Source organism: Lampetra fluviatilis, chromosome 6 (assembly GCF_964198595.1).
Source record: "Lampetra fluviatilis chromosome 6, kcLamFluv1.1, whole genome shotgun sequence".
Classification (NCBI taxonomy): Eukaryota; Metazoa; Chordata; class Hyperoartia; order Petromyzontiformes; family Petromyzontidae; genus Lampetra; species Lampetra fluviatilis.
This window is the reverse complement of record NC_136280.1, coordinates 1,514,260-1,533,260: the sequence shown is the minus strand read 5'-3', so window position 1 is coordinate 1,533,260 and position 19,001 is coordinate 1,514,260. Positions and strand designations below refer to the sequence as shown.

Sequence of the window (19,001 nt, the reverse complement as noted above, 5' to 3'; positions counted from 1 at the left end):
ATTGCAAGGCCCGTGGGCCACTGCCGGTCCCAAGTGCCCTTTAGTGCGGCCCCCGACAATACACAAAGAGTGAAAACCCTATGGTGTTTCAAATATGGGGCGGCCCTCACACTGATGATGTCTTATTGGCGAAAGTGGCCACCCTCTGAAAGATTAGTGAAGAACACTGACTTAAGCGGTCGGCTGCCGATGTTGAAATTGTTCGACCGCAAACCCAATTTCAAAGTGAATCGCACCACTTGACGGAATTTTTTGAGAGTACATTATTTTTCTCCCACTCAACAGTTGCGGTGAAGGGTTTGCAAATCGCTGAAATTGGTCGGGTTCGAGATAAGTAACCGAAACACAAAGTTCCGCCGGGTCAAACGCATTCCCCTCTGGTACCCGGTCGGTGCGTCCCACACGCTTGGGCCGCGACGGACCGCAGTCAGCCCTGCGGGCCGGGCCGCGGCCTCCCGGGCCCCGTTCCGAGTGAAGAAATCAAACCCTCCGTCCCCCCCCCCCTCCCCGACAACGAAGGAGCGTCAGGGCCAGACTGGCGTACTCACAGTTTCTGGCAAGGGCTCTTGTCCAGCGACACGCTCCCGGGGGGACCCACGGCGGGGCTGCGAGCGAACGAGCGGTGCCGCCGCCGCCGCAGGATGGAAAACACGGCGCGGAACGGAGCGTGCGGCACGCGGCATGCACGCCACGACGCAGCATGCACGACATGAGGGGGCGGGGGGGCGAGAAGAGCGAGAGGGTGAGAGAGGCGACGGGGCAAGGGGACCCCCCCGCTCGCGGGGTGCACGCGCACTCGTAGACACGCGCCCGCTTCCACACAAAGGCAAAGATCCCCCGGTCCCCGTGGAGCCTGCAACGGGCTGCATGGGCAAGTGCTGTTAGCGAGCGCATATTAAAGCCGGCACGGCGCACGACGGGGCGGTGTCGATCGCACCACGCACGGCCGCTTTCGTCTCGACCAGTGCTGATGTTTACATGGTCACAGCAGGTGCTCATTTTAGGCCGAGTCAACCCAGGTGAGGCCCAGGACAGGTTTAGATGTTTGTCACTGATGTTAGCCGTAGCTGGTAGCTCCTTGCAGGTCGGCAGGTTCATAGCGCAGTGCGCTCACCGCTACGTCGCCGCCGCCGCTGCTGCGCACACACACACACCTCTCCTCCACTCTCACGCCCCAGGGACTCCCCCACCCCCCCACCACTTTGTCTCCGTCCCTCACGCCACCCCCCTCCCGCTCTCTCATCCCCCTCCAGCAGCGAGCGGTCGTGCATCACAATGTCACCCAGCAGACACGGCCACGGAACGACCGCCCGAGGGGCCGGCCGGCCGTCAGCTTCGGAGCGGACCACGGGACGAGCGCACGGCGAGGCGCTCCTGGAGCCGGGCTACTTCCACGCTCGGCTCAACTTGAAAAAAATCCCCGCTTCGATCGGCCGGCGAGGCCATTCGGGCAGAGTGCGGTGCGCGACACGGCGGCTGATTTCCGGGAACGGTACCGGAGAGTTCTAGATTTGAAGTTTTCGTGACTGCAAGGATTCATACTCTTTGGTTTTTCGGTGAAGGCACGTAGGTTACATTTATTTAACATTTTTTACCTACGTGACTTTACCGAAAAAACCAAAGAGTAGGTACCGGAGAGACTGCATGAGCCGGGATGAAAGGGACGGAGAAAGGGAAGGAGGGAGGGTGGGAGGGATGAAAGGGAGGGAGGGAGGGATGGGCGGCCCTCCCCCTCCGTGCCAGCACTCCTCCGTGCCAATTCGCGCCACCAGGCGACGGGTCGCCTCGGGCTCCGTTACTCAGCCACAAGAGAGATGGGTGGCGAGAGGTCTCTTGCCGCCAGTCGCCCGCTCGCCCTGTCGACCTCGGGGCGGGGGGAGGGGGCTGTGAATGACTCAGGCAAACAGAATGACTCAGGCAGAGGGAATTACTCAGGCAGAGGGAATTACTCAGGCAGAGGGAATGACTCAGGCAGAGGGAATGACTCAGGCAGAGGGAATGACTCAGGCAGAAGGAATGACTCAGGCAGAGGGAATGACTCAGGCAGAGGGAATGACTCAGGCAGAAGGAATGACTCAGGCAGACGGAATGGCTCAGGCAGATGGAATGACTCAGGCAGACGGAATGGCTCAGGCAGATGGAATAACTCAGGCTGAAGGAATGACTCAGGCAGAGGGAATGACTCAGGCAGACGGAATGACTCAGGCAGAACGAATGACTCGGGCAGAGAGAATGACTCGGGCAGAGGTAATGACTCTGGCAAAGGGAATGACTCAGGCAGACGGAATGACTCAGGCAGACGGAATGACTCAGACAGAGGGAATGACTCAGGCAGAAGGAATGACTCAGGCAGACGGAATGACTCAGGCAGAAGGAATGACTCAGGCAGAGGGAATGACTCAGGCAAAAGGAATGACTCAGGCAGAAGGAATGACTCAGGCAGAAGGAATGACTCAGGCAGAGGGAATGACTCAGGCAGATGGAATGACTCAGGCAGAGGTAATGACTCTGGCAAAGGGAATGACTCAGGCAGACGGAATGACTCAGGCAGAAGGAATGACTCAGGCAGAGGGAATGACTCAGGACTCAGGCAGAGGGAATGACTCAGGCAGAAGGAATGACTCAGGCAGACGGAATGACTCAGGCAGAAGGAATGACTCAGACAGAGGGAATGACTCAGGCAAAAGGAATGACTCAGGCAGAAGGAATGACTCAGGCAGACGGAATGACTCAGGCTGACGGAATGACTCAGGCAGAAGGAATGACTCAGGCAGAAGGAATGACTCAGGCAGAAGGAATGACTCAGGCAGAGGGAATGACTCAGGCAAAAGGAATGACTCAGGCAGAAGGAATGACTCAGGCAGAAGGAATGACTCAGGCAGACGGAATGACTCAGGCTGACGGAATGACTCAGGCAGAAGGAAGGACTCAGGCAGAAGGAATGACTCAGGCAGACGGAATGACTCAGGCTGACGGAATGACTCAGGCAGAAGGAATGACTCAGGCAGAGGGAATGACTCAGGCAGAAGGAATGACTCAGGCAGAGGGAATGACTCAGGCAGAAGGAATGACTCAGGCAGACGGAATGACTCAGGCAGAAGGAATGACTCAGGCAGACAGAATGACTCAGGCAGAAGGAATGACTCAGGCAGAGGGAATGACTCAGGCAGACGGAATGACTCAGGCATCGCAGGTCAAAGGGCACGTCCCCCTCGTTGGAGCGAGACCGCAATTTTTTAAAATTTTATTTTGACCTTTTTTCAGAGCCGAAACCAACGGAGGCTTCATCTGCGACGGCGCGGATGCGCGTGGGAGAACCACACGGGGAGCGGATGACTCGGAGTAAGGCGACGACCGCCCAGAGCCGGGCATTGTGCGTGCAACGGGACGTTGATGGGGCAGTGGGCGGTGGGGGGATAGGATTCAGTTCACCACGTCGGCTTTCACGACCAATCCCTTACTCGCTGGCCGTGTCGGGTGGTGGAGGGTTACGACGCATTCATACTTACGCGATCTCACCCAGAAACCTTTATCGTAGGGACAGGAGATGTTTGCGAGACGGGAAGGGAAGGGCAGAACTCGGCTCCTCACCTCTTTTCGAGCTCCCCGTCTCCCAGCGAGCCGTTCATCAGCTGGTTGGGCGTCCACTTGAGGGTGAGGTTCTCCGCCGTTTGGTGAAGGGACAGGTAGCCCGGGATCACCTCGGTGTCCTCCTTCTGCACACCGCCACGGCACAGCACCGGCAACATCCACCGCTACCGACGTCTCCACCGTTCGTCACCGGAGCGCTACCGGAGCGCTCGCTCGTCTACACCGACGCCGCCGAAACGTCACCTCTGCTGGCGACGTCGCCGCCATCACGCGTGTCAGCATCGCGAACACTTCACCGCCGTCACCGCACTCCGGATACGCGGAAGCACGTGCGTGCGTGTGTGAGGGTGCGTGTGTATGGGTGCGTGTGTATGGGTGCGTGTGTATGGGTGCGTGTGTGTATGGGTGCGTGTGTGTGGGTGCGTGTGTATGGGTGCGTGTGTGTGTGGGTGCGTGTGTGTGTGGGTGCGTGTGTGTGTGTATTGGCACACCCAGGCAAGCGTTCCGGCTTCTCGCTAACAGCACTTGCCCCAACAGTCTATTGCAGGCTATATGGGGGATCTTTGCCTTTGTTTCCCCCCCCTCAACCCTGCGCTGCCCCCCGCCCCCGCACGTACGGGCTGCACGAGGACGTTGTTCTTGCCGTAGAGGAGGGTCGCGCGCGAGTTCTGGTGGAGCGACTCGACGTAGTCCCGCGCCGACAGCAGCGTGGCGCGCTCGTCCGACACGCTGCCGCTCGAGTGCCGCTTGCGGATTTGCTGCGGGGGGGGGGGGGGCGTGAAACGCGGGGTGGGGGTGGGGAGTGCGGTGAACGCACGCACGCAGCGCACACACGCAGCGCACACACGCAGCGCACGCGTGTGGATAGCCACCGTGGTGCTGCAGCTGATCTCTGACAGTGCGCCAGAGCCAGGATGTTTTATTCATCCTGGAGGAATCCGATGAGCTACGAAGCTCTTCACGGATGTCCACTCTGCATGCCCCCCCCCCATTAAGGTCAGCACACTGGGGTGGCTGGGAAAGCATTAAAGAGGTCATCACGGCCGCACCGATAGATTCAAGGATCCATTGCTGCACTTCCAATCCCCGTGGTCACCCCTCCCCTCCGCGTCTCCCTCTTCACCACGACGCCCGGTGCCGGGCTGGCGCGGGGAGGTCGGTGTGGGGGGGGGGCGGGGGGGGGGTCGGTGCGAGGGGGGCGAGGGGGGCGGTGGCGGCGCCCTCACCTCGGTGAGGCTGATGTTGAGCGCCGGGCGCTTGGAGGGCGACTCGGCGCGGCTGTGCCCGCTGTGGATGCGGTGCCTCTGCACGAGCTCGTCGGCCGACGGGTCCGTCCAGAAGTGGTCGGCGGTCTTCATCTTGGTGTACTCGAGCGCGCACGGCCCCACTGCGCAGGTGGGGGGTGGGGTGGGGGGGGGAGGGGACGACACGGGCGGGTCCAGGCGGTGCCGTCACGTCGCGGAACGACGATCGATCGAGGCTCGAATTTACACGGCGCCCAAAAACGCGAGGAGGAGGAGGAGGGTGGGATTTCGTCGGCGGCCGTGCGTGCACGAGCGACGAACTTCTTTCGCACCGTACGTAGCCGGCCGTGCTAATCGGAGGTGCGGGGGGGGGGGGAAGGACAACAAACTAACACGCACAACACGTGTGCATTTGTGCACGGGCTTGCACACGCGATAAGCGTACAAACGTGAGGGCCCGTTGCGCGCGTGTGTGCTCTCGTACTTGTGCGTGTGTGCGTGCGTGCGTGTGTGCATGTGCGTGTGTGCATGTGCGTGTGCGTCACCGAGCAGCGAGGCAAGGATGGCTCCGTCAACAGGGTCCATGAGCAGCGCCTCCTTCTCGTAGTACTTGCTGTGGGTTCACGCACAGCGGTCACGGCGCAGTCAGGGAGAACGGGGAGAGAGCGCAAGGGGGGGGGGAAGAGAGGGATGGTGAGAAAGAGGGGCCAGAGAAAAAGAGAGAGCGAGAGAGCGAGCGAAAGTGAGATTGAGAGAGTGCGAGAGCATGGGAGAGCAAGAGAGAGAGAGAGCGAAAGTGAGATTGAGAGAGTGCGAGATTTAACGCGGTTAGGAAGCGGTTCGGGTGAGGGGTCCCGTGAGGACTGGCGATGGGTCACTAGCGGCAGCCGGAGGCTAAAGAGTGAAAATCGATTTCATAATTGCCTTATTATTTCTCCCCCCCCCCCCCATTTCAAGAATAACCGATGAAGTGACACGGCACGGCCGGATAATTAACCGAGCTGCTGACAAATGAGCGGGGTGGGATTTTTGTAATAAAAGGAGCGGAGTCCACAAACGCGGCGGTCGTTCGCTCCGCCCAGAGCCTCGCGACGCAGACGGCGCCACGGGCGGGGGATGCGCAAAGAGATCTCCGTGGAATTGAATCGCGGTCAATTTCAACTAAAACTATAAAATAAAATAAAGTGTTTTATTTTGCCAGGCAGGGCCCACTGAGCTATGATAATAGGGGACTGTGCTATGGTGAGTTGATGGTACGTGCAGAGCTGGAAGTCCTGTTCAGACATCGCTTTCCACCGAGAGTAGCGGTGGCCGAGATTCCAACTCACGTGGGCAGGTTAATAGCGCAGTGGGATCACCACAGCAATTAAACGAAATGATTGGACGATTTTTTTTCGTGGCTTTTTTTCAGAAGCGACCAGGCTATCACAAGTGATGGCCCAACGAAGTGGCTTATCATCATCATCATCACCACGTGGAAATCCTATAGCAGCCAAACACTCAAAACACGTGGATGTTGATTCTAAATGTGGACAGCGGTCACACAAAAAACAACCGATCCTCTCATTCAATCTTGATTTGAAGCTTTCGTGACTGCAGGAATCCATACTCTTAGAAATAAATAAAAAGTCTAACTACGCGACTTTACCGAAAGAACCAAATAGTATGGATCCTCTTATTCGTCAATGACGATGATCTCTCCCCTCCACCCCTCCACCCGAGCGGGTCTCACCACGCGTTGTCCACCAGGTACTGCGCGATCTTGTCCAGCACGCGCTCGAACAGCGCCGTGCGCACCCACACGTGCTTCAGCGTCGTCGGGGAGAGGCCCCCCCCGCCGCCCTTGCCGAGCCCCCCTCCCTTCTTCGAGCTGTCCTGGCTCAGGGACTGGTGGCCTCTCCTGCGCACGTTCACGTGGGCACGCAAGCACGCGGGCGGCGCGCGCTTAGACGAGCGGAAGACGAAACGATGGGGGGGGGTGTGGGGGGGGGCGGTCGACTGGCACCCTTCTGGCGTCCCTGACGGGGCTTTGGAGCAGGGGTGGGGAAGCTTTTTTCTGCCAAGGGCCATTTGAATATTTATAACATGATTCGCGGGCCATACAACATTATCAACTTCAAAATTAGCCTGTTATATTTGGTCAAACGTTTAATTAACTCGCCCCTAATTTGATGGCTGGAACCGCTTCTCTTTGGTGAGGCGTGTGATGATGGTAGCTGGTGTTGACGATGTTGCTACTCGCAACTGCTTTTCCAGGTTTGCTCCGAGATGTATTGAATTTCGAGTCCCGCCTGCGGTTGCCTTGGCAGGGCCACACCAAATGATTTTGCGGACCTCGTACGGCCCGCAGGCCGGACGTTCCCCACCCCTGCTTTGGAGGAAAGGGTTAGCGGGTCACGCAGAGAAAGGGGTTAGGGGGGGGCGACTATTTCCTCATCGTGTGGCGGGGGGCAGCGTCACGTTTCAAAGAAGCTCGCTTCATTTCCACAACCGCAAGAAATGCCCCCTATAGTACCGGCCTAGTGTGGCCCAGAGACGCTTTGCGGTGGTGGGATGCACGTTGAACTTCTTTCGCACCGTACGTAGCCAACCGTGCTCAGCGGAGGTGCGGGGGTAAGGCCCCAAGAGGCCGCAACTTCACGGCTCACAAACTCACGGCCCCGCCGGGCTGCGAGGTGGCCAAGCAGCACAGCAAGCAGCGTCACGTGAACCCTCACAGCGAGTGTCACGTGAACCCCCACAGCAAGCAGCACGTGAACCCTCACAGCAAGTGTCATGTGAACCCTCACAGCAAACAGCGTCACGTGAACCCTAACAGCAAGTGTCACGTGAACCCCCACAGCGTCATGTGAACCCTCACAGCAAGTGTCACGTGAACCCTCACAGCAAGTGTCACGTGACCCTCACAGCGAGTGTCACGTGACCCTCACAGCGTCACGTGAACCCTCACAGCAAATGTCACGTGAACCCTCACAGCAAGTGTCACGTGACCCTCACAGCGAGTATCACGTGACCCTCACAGCGTCACATGAACCTTCACAGCGAGTGTCACGTGACCCTCACAGCATCACATGAACCTTCACAGCAAGCGTCACGTGAACCCCCAGGGCCCCCTCCTGAAAGAAGGGTGTTGAGACTCAGTGAGGCTTTCCACGGCAAACAAAGTACTTGTACACGATCATTTTCGTTACGGTTGAATCTGGATATGAGCACACCGCTCGAGAGCAGGGCCAGGTGTGATTATATCCCGAGTGTGCTTGTATCAGAAGTTGTCCGTTGCCTTCCCGCCACCACTGTACACTAAGCACGTGTTGCTTAAATCAGAACGGTGCTTCAACAAGGTGTGCTTATATCCATTATTCTCGAAGGAGGCCCATCGAGAACGGCGGCTGGCAAAGCCGGAGCGAAGGCACACGGCAACTCACGCGCCCATCACGACGGCTGGGAGAGGGCGCCCACCTGGTTACCGGTACCCACGGTGACGGCCGCTAGGCCTACGGGGACAGCCGGCATAACCGCGGGACACCTTGCTCGCATAGCCCACCGTGATGGCTGGGAAGGGGTGCCCACCTGGTTACCAGTACCCACAGGACAGCCGGTACCCACGTCGCACCCGTGGCTGCGATGCCGCACCCGCACCTGTCGTTTCGCGACTCCACCTCGTGCACCTTGCGGCACAGTTCGGCCGCCGGCGGGAAGACCTTGCCCAGCTTGGTGAAGAGCGCCGCCGTCTTGTCGCTGCGCAGGAAGCCAGCGGCGCGGCGGCGCAAGCCGTGCAGGAGGCAGCCCTCCACCGCGCCTGGGCGTCGCGAGGAGGGGGGGCGCACGGGTTAAGGGGTCAAGGGGCCGGGGGCGGGGAGGGGGGGGCACACGGGGCGTAAACCAAAGGGGGGCGGCCGGTTCGTCGATTTAAAATCGATTGCGGTGATCGCGAGATGCGCACGGATTTGTGCGCGTGAGAATCGCTGACGTTGGATCTGCGCGACGCCGTGCCCGCACCGCGGTCGACGTTCCCACGTCGCCCGCCAAAGTAAAACAACAAACCCGCTGGTGGCGACGCGACCTCGGCCATCCAAAATGTAAGGCCGGGTCCCGCTTCTACGGTGACCGTGCCTCCAAGGGTCACGAGAGATTTATATCGGTAAAGCGACGTGACACCAGCAGCATCTCCAGACGCTGCACAGGAACGACCGCTCACATCAAATAATCATCATCATAATGCGGAGGAGACGTCAAATAACAGAGAATATCAACAGTGACCGACCACACACAAAGCGTTAAAGCAGCTTTCAAAATGGATGTGATATTCAAACCCAACAGCACCATTTGGTGGGACATTTCCTAAGAAATGTCATGATGGCAGCAGCAGCAGTGTGCTCAAGAGCTCGATGCCAACGTCAACATCTGCTGCTGCTGCTGCTCGGCACGACGAGAGGGCTCCAGCTCCTCCTTCGCTGAAGGAGCGCAGACTTCCACAGTGGTTCACGATATGGTCCGTGGTTTTTTTTCTCACATAAGACATTTTCATATCGACTGTATATGCAGCAAACTCGGCCATGCTTACAGACACGAAGTCACAAAACCACACGGAGTGGCCTCAAATCAAACGGAGACTCCAGCGCACCAGAGACAAGGGGCGAGGGGGGGGGCAGGAGGGGCTCTGGAGTGTGGATTTAAACTGGGCGCGCTCGCAGCCACGCGAGCGACACGGGGAAATATCTGAGCGAGAAAAACGGAGTCCCCAAACTCCGCCTATCTCTATAAGAAGTATATATATACAGTAGAGAGCACGCACGAGAGTGCACGCGCTGGCTCGCGATGACTCCGCGCGACCAGGGGAGTGGCAGTGTTCGTCCCGCCGCCACCGCCGCCACCGCCGCTGCGTCGTGAGAAGGGTTTGGAGACGCAGCGCGGTGAATGTGAAATCGGCACGGGGAGGCGAGTGGGTCGGAGTGCGGTGCTGGAGGGGGGGGCAGGCAGGGCCAGATCAAGGCGTGGGGGCTTTAGGGGCTGCAGCCCAGGGGCCTCCAGAGATGAAGTGAAAAGTTATTTCACTTGTGAATGCTGAATTTTATTTGTTGTTAGCCTTGTAAAAAAATATATATGTATTTTTCTTTAACTTTGTTTTCCTATTGAAAATATTACTGGGGGCCTCACAGTACCTGTAGTACCAGGGGCCTACACAATCTTAATCCGGCCCTGGGGGCAGGACACCGCGGGATCGTGTGTCGCGAGAGACGGACGCGGTGTTTGGTTGGCGGGGATTTGTTTGTTTTTTCGTAGTTTAATTTAAATTTAAAAGCGAACCTCTCCGCAAATTCCGGAGAATGCTCCACGACAAGCCGGCTCGCGTTATTGGATTTAAAGGCCAAAGGGCATCGCGCGCGTGCCGCTGCACCACAAAGTCGGCGGCGACTCTCGGCTCGGTGTCGACAGCTCAGCTGACGACGCGCGTGGAGGGGCGCGCGTTGTCAAAAAAATGTAAATAAATTTCACGGGGAATTCGCTTTGTCGCGGCGCCGAGCGCAACAAATTAAAAACGCGTTCTGCTCAGGATTAGTTTTTATTTCAAGAATTTTTTTTTTAAGAATTGACTCCGTCTAATTTGGACGCTATATATACACGTACATTCGGAGACACCGGTTGTATCGTACCGACAGTGATTAATACAACGACGAGGGACAAAGCGAACGGGAGCACAGTAACCTCTCTACGCCCGTGTTGTGCGCACACACAGAGACAGACCGCTGACTCCGTGAGCCAGACGAGTACACGTTGGTGCCGCTTGGTGCCACGTGGCTATCGGCCCCGTGGAACCTCGGCTGGGACCGACACGTGTGAGATATTTGGTGTGGGCTGCTCAGGGCAGACAGACAAAGCGAGTTCTCTCTCAAGAGTTCTCGCCGTCTGCTGTCGGGTTGTACCGCGTGTTGTTCAGTACGAACAACACACTGAAGAAAGCCCAATGCCAGAAACGTCAATTTTTTGTATAGTTTTCTGTTGTTAGGCAGAGTTAATGACACGCGGTGGTGAGTGATTTTAATTTGTACTTATCCACCACTGCAAATCAGTTCCATCAAACTACTGGTTTAAGGTTGGTCTACCAGACGTTCAGATTTCTACAGGGATATGTTTATGTGCAAACAAGTCTGTCTAGAATCTAGACGGACAGATACCAATACACATTGCTCTCCCGACGGTAGATCGGGGCTGGGAGTGTTGGTGCAGTGCTCAGCACACCGCGCTACGAACCCAGCGACCCGGGTTGGATTCCCGGCGACGACTAACGTCAGTGGCGAAAGTGATATCAGAGCCTGCCCTGGGCCTCCTCCTCCCCCCAATCCACACTGACCGGGTGAAGTACAACCGCCATCGCTTGGGATGACAAAGGGCTGACGGTTATCATCATTATAATTTAAAATTCACTCTGGACCGACAGGTCACGAGACATGACAGGTCAGTCTATCATCCAGGCAGGTCCCCAGGGAGATGAGCCACTCCGGGCAGCGTATCCGAGCCCCCGGCAGCAGAGAGGATCGCCGTTCCGCGATGGGAAATGCCCTCATTACTGCCGACGTCGGGATGGAGTGGTGTATGTAGGGGGGGGGAGGCCACGGTTATAAATACCGCGGTGAATCACGGCGTCGCGAATAGATGTCGGTGACGCATCAACCGCTGGCTCGCACGCTTCGCCGCCGACTGAGGGGGGGAGTGCCTTGGGGGTCACCGCGGCCACATGGGGGGTATGGGGGGGGGAGGTTGTTTTGGCATTCACACCACGGACTCATGAGAAATACAGAGACACGAGGGCCACGGGGAGACACGTGGGCTACAAGAACACGAACGAAGTCACTACCTTCATGAGTAAGGAGGTGATTAAGCGCTGTGAACCCGAGCCACCCAGCACGCACGACGGAGTCGCGACGCTGCGAGGTGAAGACGTGGCGATGGGATGGGATGGAGGGAGTTTGAGCCATGGGCCTTGCGCAGCAACTTGCGCAGACAACGTTTGTCTCCCTCTTGGGCTGTCCCGGGGCCCTTACCGCACAGCGAGATGATGTGGCTGCTGTCTTCATGCACAAACTTCCGAGTCACCGCCTCCTCCATGATTTGCTTCACCTACACACACATACACACGCACACATAGACACACATACATACACACATACATACACACACACATACACACACACAACGCACGCATTTGCTAAGAACCCACTCGTGAACTCACAGGAACCCACGCGTGTACTCACAGACTACTGCTGACTGTTAGCGAGCACCGATTAAGGCAGCAAGGAGCGCACGAGGCGGCGTCGACGTCAACGTGACAACGCACCACCGCGCACCACGTACTCGTTTTAGGCCGAGTCGACCTAGGGGAGTCCCAAATCATTTCTAAATATCACCCGCCACTGATGTTAGCCGTGACCGGGAATCGGACTCAGGCCACAAGTTACTGGACAGCGAAGAGAAAAGAGCTTGAAAGCTCATCGGATTTCTCCAGGACAAATGTTGGTATGCTAATCAAAGACAAATATCCCCCGTGTAGCCTTAACAGACTTTAGGGGCAAGTGCTGTTAGCGAGCACCTATGAAAGCCGGCACGGCATACGAGGGAGCAACCGATCCATTAGCACCTCGAATTTGGAAAAGCGGCCATTCAATGATGATCGATCAATCACACGCAACGGGCAGCCTTCTACCCCTGTCAACCGCTACATTGCCATGTAATGTTCAAAGAAGTCATTCCTATTCAGGGATATGTTAACACCTATATATATAAATACACCATCAGCTGCCCCTATTCAAATGTTAATTACTAAACGCGTGGACCGTAACAGCAACCGTTAAAACAAACAAATCACAACGTACCAGGGGGAATAACTTTCAACCGGTACATTGCCAAATTTGTAAAACAATGTAACTCCGCTTTAACCTGGAATTCTCCAAACAAAAAAAGCCCGCGACCGCCCACCCATTCCCCTTCCGCCGATATGATTTGCAGAGCGTTCGATCACAGCCATCCGCATTAACCAGAAGACCCAACGCAGAAGATGCCTGGGGTTTGATCTCCACCCTAAACCGCATCCACTGCACAAAGCACGGCGGCAGTGACTGCGGATACCTGGCGATGCCACAAATTGAAAAACTCTCCCAGTGGTGTCGTGGTGCGACTGTGCTCATCCAGAACAGAGGCCGTACGACGTGGAACGACGCAATGCCCCGATCCACAAATACGAAGGAGACATCGCAGCGATGACGATGATCCACTACGACCACTCCGCTTGCTCCTGACGCGGTTGTATCTGAGCTTGACCACATCAATGTGACATCGCAGTTGTTGATGCTCTGCATCTACATCAGCCGCCCTACTAAAGAAGATGAATGCTGTCGCTTGGCTCTCCAACACACTACCGCTGTGCTGGACTAGTGACGAATTGGCACGTTCTGTTTAAGTGACAACCTTACTAGTTGGCTGTGTCGGGTGGTGGCGGGTTTAACGACACATTTATATATTCACGCGATCTAACCCAACAAAACCACGATTATGGAAGATGAAGACCACCACCACCACCACCACCAGAGTGGCCATCGGTTTGTGGGGAGGCTGCAGAGACCCGCGTCTGTGAAGCTGGAGCGGCTTTGGTGGCGACGGTGGCGGCCGCCGACAATGCGGAGACTGCGTTCCGCCCTCTGACCCCGTTCGTTCACGGCCGTGTTCACCGTTTGGGGTGTGGAGGGGCTAGGGGGTGTGGAGGGAGGGGCTCGGGGTGTGGAGGGAGGGGCTAGGGGTGTGGAGGGAGGGGCTCGGGGTGTGGAGGGAGGGGCTAGGGGTGTGGAGGGAGGGGCTAGGGGTGTGGAGGGAGGGGCTAGGGGTGTGGAGGGAGGGGCTAGGGGTGTGTGGAGGGAGGGGCTAGGGGTGTGTGGAGGGAGGGGCTCGGGGTGTGCAGGGAGGGGCTAGGGGGGTGTAGAGGGAGGGGCTAGGGGTGTGGAGGGAGGGGCTAGGGGTGTGTGGAGGGAGGGGCTAGGGGTGTGTGCAGGGAGGGGCTAGGGGGGTGTAGAGGGAGGGGCTAGGGGTGTGGAGGGAGGGGCTAGGGGTGTGTGGAGGGAGGGGCTCGGGGTGTGCAGGGAGGGGCTAGGGAGGTGTAGAGGGAGGGGCTAGGGGTGTGTGGAGGGAGGGGGGTGCCGGCGTTTTGATTTTTCCATCGGCGAGCAAAAATGGGGGGAGACCGCCCCCCCCCAAAGCAGACGCGGGCGTCAAAGTAAAGTCCCTCTTGCGTATCGCGCCATGGACATCGGTCAAATGTCTTAATGGTGGGGGGGGGGGGCGGTGATATTTGAACCGGGTATCGTGCTAAATCTCGTTAATTAAATTACGATTTCACGGCGCCGGATTGTGTGGCGTGCAGACACCAGCGGGGTGAGAGAAGCGATGGGCGGCTGGGTTCGTCTCGAGGCTGTGAATCCATCACTCCTCATCACTCCAAACCAACTCATCACGTAACATCTCACATCCGTAACAATCCAACATCGTAATCGCATTTCTATTCATACCCCCCCCCCCCACCATCACATGTTTGTCCCATTCCCAATCGCTCACACCATACTTTATTTCCATCCCATCTTCGTGCGCATCACATCACGTCCGATTGCATTGTCTCAGCGTCCCGTCCACGTGGTGCATCATCATCATCATGAGCCACGATCGATCCGGCCGTGAGACGCAACGATCCATTCCGCTCCTGCACGCGAGCCGATTTAATCGCTCCATCTCCACACGACGCGCCCTGACATTTCAATCCCCCCCCCCCCCCCCCCGAAATAGTATCCCACCTCCATCACCATCGCAACCCGCCACCATGGCCACTGCAACCCACCTCACGTGAACTCCCACCGTCTAATTCCATCAAATCCTGATTTCCATCTCCTCCCATCACACCCCCACCCCACACCGCGCCCACCCACCCACCCACCCGCACTCCCCCTCTCATCACGTCTTCATCCCCCCCTCTCATCACGTCTCATCGCGCCCCATCTCACCCGAAGGAGCCTCCCCGTAATCCACCGTGAGACTCTCCCTTCACAATAAGGCTCGCGTGGGCGGCCACGTGCAAATTGTGTGTGAGAGAGGGGAGAGAGGGGGGGAGAGAGGGGGGAGAGAGGGGGGAGAGAGAGGGGAGAGAGGGAAGAGAGATGGGGTGGAGAGAGAGGGAGAGAGAGCGGGAGGTGAGAGACAGCTGGAGAGAGAGACGGAGACGGGAGCGGGTACAGATGTCCCAGGGAGTGCTCGGGGGTTATCGTGACTGCTCACAACAACGGCCGTTTCTCCTCATTGCCTCTGAAACTATCGCTCCCTCATCTCCCATCGCTCCCTCATCTCCCATGACTCCATCGTCTCCCATCACTCCATCGTCTCCCATCGCTCCCTCACCTCCCATCACTCCATCGTCTCCCATCACTCCATCGTCTCCCATCACTCCCTCACCTCCCATCCCACCCTCATCTCCCATCACTCCATCGTCTCCCATCACTCCATCGTTTCCCATCACTCCCTCACCTCCCATCCCACCCTCATCTCCCATCACTCCATCGTCTCCCATCACTCCATCATCTCCCATCACTCCCTCACCTCCCATCCCACCCTCATCTCCCATCTCACCCACCCTCACTCCCCCGCCTCGCAAAAAACAACAAAATCTTAATTTTAGAACTTTCGTGACTGCAGGAATTATTATTTGGTTCTTTCGGTTAAGTCACGTCTAAAGATAAAAGAATAAATAATAAATATATATTTAATTATTAATTATTTAATTTAATTAATTATTTTATCTTTAGACGTGACTTAACCGAAAGAACCAAATAATAAAACAACAAAAGACAAAGATCCCCCGTAGAGAGCTTCGGCTGTTGGGGCAAGTGCTGCGATAGCGAACCCCTTACTGAGGCGCACGAGAGCGTGGTTGTGGCCTGAGAACAACCGAGCCCGGCTACCTTTGACTCCCCAATGATGAATGTTTACTCACCGCAGCAGCAGCAGCAGCTACCCATTTGAGGCTGAGTCACACAACACACACGACGCGCGTGAAAGAAGACCGCCTTTAGCCAACAGAAGACCTCTGTTGGAGCTAAACGCCACCTGCAGAGCCTCTTATTCAATTACCCCATCGCCGCTACGCACAGAGTCGATTAACTCGTCCTCGTGTCGCCGGCAGAAGTAGAAAACGGGACGACGACGATGCTAATGAAACTCGCATCATCGCTGCGCTTACACAACACTCCATGCGTCGTGAGTGAGACGAACACGTTGAACACCCCCCCCCCCCCGCGACTCGGTGAGCCGCTCCACCTGCCCGCTGGAGACGCGAGTGAGTCGCATTGAACTCGGGCCGGTCCATTGGGGGGGGGGGGGGGAAGGTAAGGTCGATTTAGTAATTATGGATTTGGTTTTTAAAAGAAAAACACCTTCGGTTGCTGCCCTACCGGTGCGGATTGACCCATTTATATTCATCTCCTGAACGCGCCCACCTTTCAAGTTGAAATAATTCCGAGGAAAGGACGTTATTATATCAGGAAATGTAAAAGCGGGCCAGGGTTAACAGGCAGCTCATCCAATAAGTGATTCACTGGGACGCGAATTAACAGCCGCACGTGCCGCTCCATCAAGCGGCGCGGCTGGGGAATGAGCGGGGAGGTGCGGAGCGCGAATCCGTCTTCGCCGTCTTCGCCGTCTTCGCCGTCTTCGCCGTCTTCGCCGTCTTCGCCGTCTTCGCCGTCTTCGCCGTCTTCGCCGTCTTCGCCGTCTTCGCCGTCTTCGCCGTCTTCGCCGTCTTCGCCGTCTTCGCCGTCTTCGCCGTCTTCGCCGTCTTCGCCGTCTTCGCCGTCTTCGCCGTCTTCGCCGTCTTCGCCGTCTTCGCCGTCTTCGCCGTCTTCGCCGTCTTCGCCGTCTTCGCCGTCTTCGCCGTCTTCGCCGTCTTCGCCGTCTTCGCCGTCTTCGCCGTCTTCGCCGTCTTCGCCGTCTTCGCCGTCTTCGCCGTCTTCGCCGTCTTCGCCGTCTTCGCCGTCTTCGCCGTCTTCGCCGTCTTCGCCGTCTTCGCCGTCTTCGCCGTCTTCGCCGTCTTCGCCGTCTTCGCCGTCTTCGCCGTCTTCGCCGTCTTCGCCGTCTTCGCCGTCTTCGCCGTCTTCGCCGTCTTCGCCGTCTTCGCCGTCTTCGCCGTCTTCGCCGTCTTCGCCGTCTTCGCCGTCTTCGCCGTCTTCGCCGTCTTCGCCGTCTTCGCCGTCTTCGCCGTCTTCGCCGTCTTCGCCGTCTTCGCCGTCTTCGCCGTCTTCGCCGTCTTCGCCGTCTTCGCCGTCTTCGCCGTCTTCGCCGTCTTCGCCGTCTTCGCCGTCTTCGCCGTCTTCGCCGTCTTCGCCGTCTTCGCCGTCTTCGCCGTCTTCGCCGTCTTCGCCGTCTTCGCCGTCTTCGCCGTCTTCGCCGTCTTCGCCGTCTTCGCCGTCTTCGCCGTCTTCGCCGTCTTCGCCGTCTTCGCCGTCTTCGCCGTCTTCGCCGTCTTCGCCGTCTTCGCCGTCTTCGCCGTCTTCGCCGTCTTCGCCGTCTTCGCCGTCTTCGCCGTCTTCGCCGTCTTCGCCGTCTTCGCCGTCTTCGCCGTCTTCGCCGTCTTCGCCGTCTTCGCCGTCTTCGCCGTCTTCGCCGTCTTCGCCGTCTTCGCCGTCTTCGCCGTCTTCGCCGTCTTCGCCGTCTTCGCCGTCTTCGCCGTCTTCGCCGTCTTCGCCGTCTTCGCCGTCTTCGCCGTCTTCGCCGTCTTCGCCGTCTTCGCCGTCTTCGCCGTCTTCGCCGTCTTCGCCGTCTTCGCCGTCTTCGCCGTCTTCGCCGTCTTCGCCGTCTTCGCCGTCTTCGCCGTCTTCGCCGTCTTCGCCGTCTTCGCCGTCTTCGCCGTCTTCGCCGTCTTCGCCGTCTTCGCCGTCTTCGCCGTCTTCGCCGTCTTCGCCGTCTTCGCCGTCTTCGCCGTCTTCGCCGTCTTCGCCGTCTTCGCCGTCTTCGCCGTCTTCGCCGTCTTCGCCGTCTTCGCCGTCTTCGCCGTCTTCGCCGTCTTCGCCGTCTTCGCCGTCTTCGCCGTCTTCGCCGTCTTCGCCGTCTTCGCCGTCTTCGCCGTCTTCGCCGTCTTCGCCGTCTTCGCCGTCTTCGCCGTCTTCGCCGTCTTCGCCGTCTTCGCCGTCTTCGCCGTCTTCGCCGTCTTCGCCGTCTTCGCCGTCTTCGCCGTCTTCGCCGTCTTCGCCGTCTTCGCCGTCTTCGCCGTCTTCGCCGTCTTCGCCGTCTTCGCCGTCTTCGCCGTCTTCGCCGTCTTCGCCGTCTTCGCCGTCTTCGCCGTCTTCGCCGTCTTCGCCGTCTTCGCCGTCTTCGCCGTCTTCGCCGTCTTCGCCGTCTTCGCCGTCTTCGCCGTCTTCGCCGTCTTCGCCGTCTTCGCCGTCTTCGCCGTCTTCGCCGTCAAACAACCTCCAGGGTAGCCCAGCGACAGATGATTGCCGATGGAGGGAGATCGAGGAGAAGGGGAGGGGATGGAGGGAGGGAAGGGGGAGGTGGTGGTGGTGATGGTAGTGGTGGTGGAGGTGGTGGTGGAGGTGGTGGTGGTGGAGGTGGTGGTGGTGGTGGAGGTGGTGTAGGAGGTGGTGGAGGTGGAGGAGGTGGTGGTGGAGGTGGTGGTGGAGGTGGTGGTGGAGGTGGTGGAGGAGGTGGTGGTGGAGGTGGTGGTGGAGGTGGTGGTGGAGGTGGTGGTGGTGGTGAAGGTGGTGGTGGTGGTGGTGAAGGTGTTGGTGGTGGTGGAGGTGGTGGTGGTGGAGGTGGTGGAGGTGGTAAAGGTGGTAGATGGGGTGGAGGGTTGAAGGGAAGAGGGAGGTGGAGGTGGTGGTAGACGGGGTGGGGGATGGAGGAAAGGAGGGAGGGATGGGAATGTGTGCGGGAGAATTGAGGGATGAGTGATGGGGGGGGGGTGTGGAATCTTTGGATGTGCAATGTAAGGGGAGGGAGGGATGACACGGAAGACGGATGGAGGGATTCCATGGGAAAATGGACGGAGGGATGATGATGATGATGATGGATGGAATTGGGAGAGAGCGGAAGGGGGCGAGCGATAACAAAATCAAGTGAGGAATAGACGAAGAGGAGGAACGG

General features: G+C 58.0%; 1 protein-coding gene across 4 annotated transcripts in view; it reads right to left on the bottom strand.

Moving 5' to 3' along the window:
* Nucleotides 1-19,001, bottom strand: part of LOC144933009 (small G protein signaling modulator 2-like) — a 49,055-nt gene that overhangs the window by 20,399 nt on the left and 9,655 nt on the right. The window contains exons 3-10 of one of the 4 annotated variants that reach the window (XM_078857432.1): nt 11,879-11,954; nt 8,406-8,634; nt 6,568-6,735; nt 5,381-5,448; nt 4,818-4,978; nt 4,209-4,349; nt 3,592-3,716; nt 549-605 (exon numbers count right to left, since the gene is read on the bottom strand). In XM_078857432.1, coding sequence (XP_078713558.1) covers nt 549-605; nt 3,592-3,716; nt 4,209-4,349; nt 4,818-4,978; nt 5,381-5,448; nt 6,568-6,735; nt 8,406-8,634; nt 11,879-11,954 — 1,025 coding nt within the window. The remainder of the gene's footprint in view (nt 1-548; nt 606-3,591; nt 3,717-4,208; nt 4,350-4,817; nt 4,979-5,380; nt 5,449-6,567; nt 6,736-8,405; nt 8,635-11,878; nt 11,955-19,001) is intronic. The other 3 variants (XM_078857434.1, XM_078857433.1, XM_078857435.1) reach the window with 3 other exon arrangements.